Source organism: Mustela putorius, unplaced genomic scaffold (genome assembly GCF_011764305.1).
Source record: "Mustela putorius furo isolate JIRA1106 unplaced genomic scaffold, ASM1176430v1.1 tig00004033_pilon_pilon_pilon, whole genome shotgun sequence".
NCBI classification, from domain to species: Eukaryota; Metazoa; Chordata; class Mammalia; order Carnivora; family Mustelidae; genus Mustela; species Mustela putorius.
Window position 1 is genome coordinate 4,510,146 of NW_025422169.1, and position 2,969 is coordinate 4,513,114.

General features: G+C 62.5%; 1 protein-coding gene across 1 annotated transcript; it reads left to right on the forward strand.

The window, feature by feature from the left end:
- The first annotated feature begins 1,023 nt into the window (after window positions 1-1,023).
- LOC101681170 (calmodulin-like) lies at window positions 1,024-1,885 on the forward strand. The gene has a single exon (XM_013059125.2). The coding sequence runs from the start codon at window positions 1,181-1,183 to the stop codon at window positions 1,628-1,630; it is 450 nt and encodes a 149-aa protein (XP_012914579.2). The 5' UTR covers window positions 1,024-1,180; the 3' UTR covers window positions 1,631-1,885.
- The last annotated feature ends 1,084 nt before the right edge of the window (window positions 1,886-2,969 follow it).

Consider the following 2,969-nt stretch of genomic DNA (forward strand, 5'->3'; position numbering starts at 1 on the left):
AGGGGCTGAGCCAGAGAGAGCTGAAATTTATACAGCTCCTCGGGAGAGTGAAGGACCCCATTTCATAGATAGAGGCACAGGTGGTTGGAAGTCCTGGGGATGTGGAGGGACCAAGAGGAGATGTGCTTGAGAAAGACACCCCAGGGATTCCAGTGCCAGCGTCCCCTCAGAGCCTCGGGTCTCACTTGCTAAGGACTTGGGAATAGTCCTTGCGGGTTGAGCTCTTGGTCTACACTCTGCTTCTCAGAGCAGTGGGCAGAGATGGCTTCCTTCCAGAGATCGCAGAAGACTGGGGGCCACATGCTCCCTGGCACCCCCACAGCTCTCGGGCAGGACTCCGCACCCCTCCCCCATGTCCTCACGAAAAGCTTGACCCTAGTGATGGAGCAGCCCAGAGGAATCACGGAACCCGAGGAGAGGTATTCTGGGGGGACAAGAAGCCCCTTCCTCCGAAATCACACATGGAACCTTGGTGTCGTAAACAGTACCACCGGGCGCCGGGTTCTGCGTGTGTCCAGGCCCCTCGCTTGCTCAGAGATGCCAGCAGCAGCGGGCCACATCTTCCATCTATAGATCTGGATGCCACCCGGGGCTGGAAATTTTAAGGATGCCATGGGTCCACCCTGGTAGAATTCCAAGCAATTCTCCTATATCCGCCTCTACTGGCCTGCCCTGTGGGAGGAGAGCCTGACAGCAGCCCCAGAGGAGCACAGAAAGGAAGGCCAGATAGTCCCCCTCTCCTCCAGGACCTGCTGTGGCCACCAAGGGAGGTTCTCTTTCCCTTCCCAGCCATGGTCTCTGTGAGAAGCTTCCAAGGGGGCACCTCAGCTCTCAGGGCACAGGGAGGCTGGCAGGCCTCGATGGCCCCCACGCAAGGTTGCTCCAGCATCTCCAGGGCGGGTCTTGCCACTCTGGTTCCTGCATTTCTGGTCTGTCACTGGTCTGTCCCTCCCTGGGAGGAGGATTTCGCCCAAGGACATGGGGAGGGTGGAGAGCCTTACCCCTCCCTCGCTCCAACTGCAGAAAAGGAGGGGGCTCCCAACCCATGGCAAGGCTGCCACGGGAGCTCTGCCCTCACACAGACTGGCCTGCCTGTCCCGGTCCCTGGTCCCCAGCTCGGACGTGAGCCCTTTGAGCCGGTCGGCAGCCAGGTCGGCAGCTCCGTGACAGGTGTGACGACATGGCCGAGGAGTTGTCTGCGGAGCAGGTGGCTGAATTCAAGGCGGCTTTCTCCCGATTTGACAAGAATGGGGACGGCACCATCGACACCCAGGAGCTGGGTGCCGTGATGCAGGCCCTGGGCAAGAATCTGTCAGAAGCGGAGCTAAAGGAGCTCATCGCCCGTGTGGACACGGATGGCGACGGCGTCATCAGCTTCCAGGAGTTCCTGGCAGAGATGGCCAAGAGGATGAAATCCCAGGGCGGCGAGCAGGACATACGGGAGGTCTTCCGTGCCTTCGACCTGGACGGCAACGGCCGCATCAGTGTGGACGAGCTCAAGCAGGCCATGACCAAGCTGGGCCAGACGCTTTCCCAGGAGGAGCTGGAGGGCATGATCCAGGAGGCGGACACGAACAAGGACGGGCAGGTGGACTACGAGGAGTTCCTGCGCATCCTCTCCCAGAAGTGAGGCCCCGCCCCGGCCCTTCTCCTGCTCCTCCTGCCTTCTCGGGGCCTCCGCTTCTGCGGCGGGGACGTCCGGGGGGGTCTGGGCGGTTGGTGGGGGGCGGATTACCCACTCTCTCTCGGGCCTGGGGTCTGCGCTCTGTGCCCGGCGAGACCTCAGAGCGGCTCCTGTAGAGAAGCGGGGATCCCCCGCTGCACTGGGCTGTCGTGAGGAAACCCGAGGCAATGGAGGTTGAAATAAAAGGAGTGTGAGCTCCGAGGGCGGTGTGTGCCGGTGCTTGAGTGCTTGGTGGGAAGGCGGAAAATCGAAGCCTCCGGATGGCGGTATTTGGGTTTCTTCTGCGCCTCTGACCCCTTTCCTGGGCCACTGGGGAGAACCAGCCTGGTCCGGCCCCACAGTCCTCCCCCAGCGTCTCCCAGAGGCCCGGGGAGGAGAACAGGTGCGGGAGGGGTGCGTCGGGCTGGGAGGGGGCCCGAGAGGCACGTTTCTTTGCCTTAAGGTTCTGCTTCTGCTTGAGCTCCCGGGTCCGGACGGGAGGCTGGAGCTGGAGCCTGGGACGGGGACACTGTGCGCGCCACAGACGGTAACGTTAGCATCCTTTGCACATCGCCATCCTCTGCTGCCCCAACCGCGCTCGAACGGGGTTTGTGGCCCTGCAGTGCGGCTGCCCAGGATCAGGCCCCTTGGAGGCTGCCGGTCACAGTTTGCGAGGCTCCCTTCCTCGTCCTGGTTCTCAGGGGGGGTGGGGCTCAACCCAAGGGCGATCCGCCAGGAGGAAACCGAGGCCCCGGGTGGCACTGGGTTGAGGTCCTGGGGTTGTAGGGGAGGCAGACGAGCCCTAGGCCTCAGGATTCGGAAAGCACACAGGGTTTCCTGGCATCGTCTGCAACCCGCTGTGCGGCCCCGGTGCCGTGCGATGGCGGGCTTTGCTTCCTCCTTCGTGATATGAGCTTTTCCTTTACTTTTGGCGATGACTGACTGTGCCTTATCCTAGCTGTGCCAAGTCAGTGGTTCTCAGCCCAGGGTGGGGAGACAGAGCCAGCTTCCCTGGGGGAGGCGGGGGTATTGCAAAATACCGGCTCCCGCCCTCCCCGCCTGCCCCTCATTCCAGCGAGGGCGGGGGCGAGTGGCAGAGCCTGCCCAGCGCACCCCAGTGAGGCAGGACAGGGACAGATCCGGGGGCGGTGGGGGGGGGCTGCGGCTCGGATGACATCTTTCCGTTTTCTTTCTCCCATTGGGCATCATCGTAGGTCATTTCAGTCTCCTGTGACCCTCACACGCTTCTATCTCTTTCCCAGCCCTGTCCTCAGATCAAGTCCCCAGGTACGGCCAGACCCCCCCC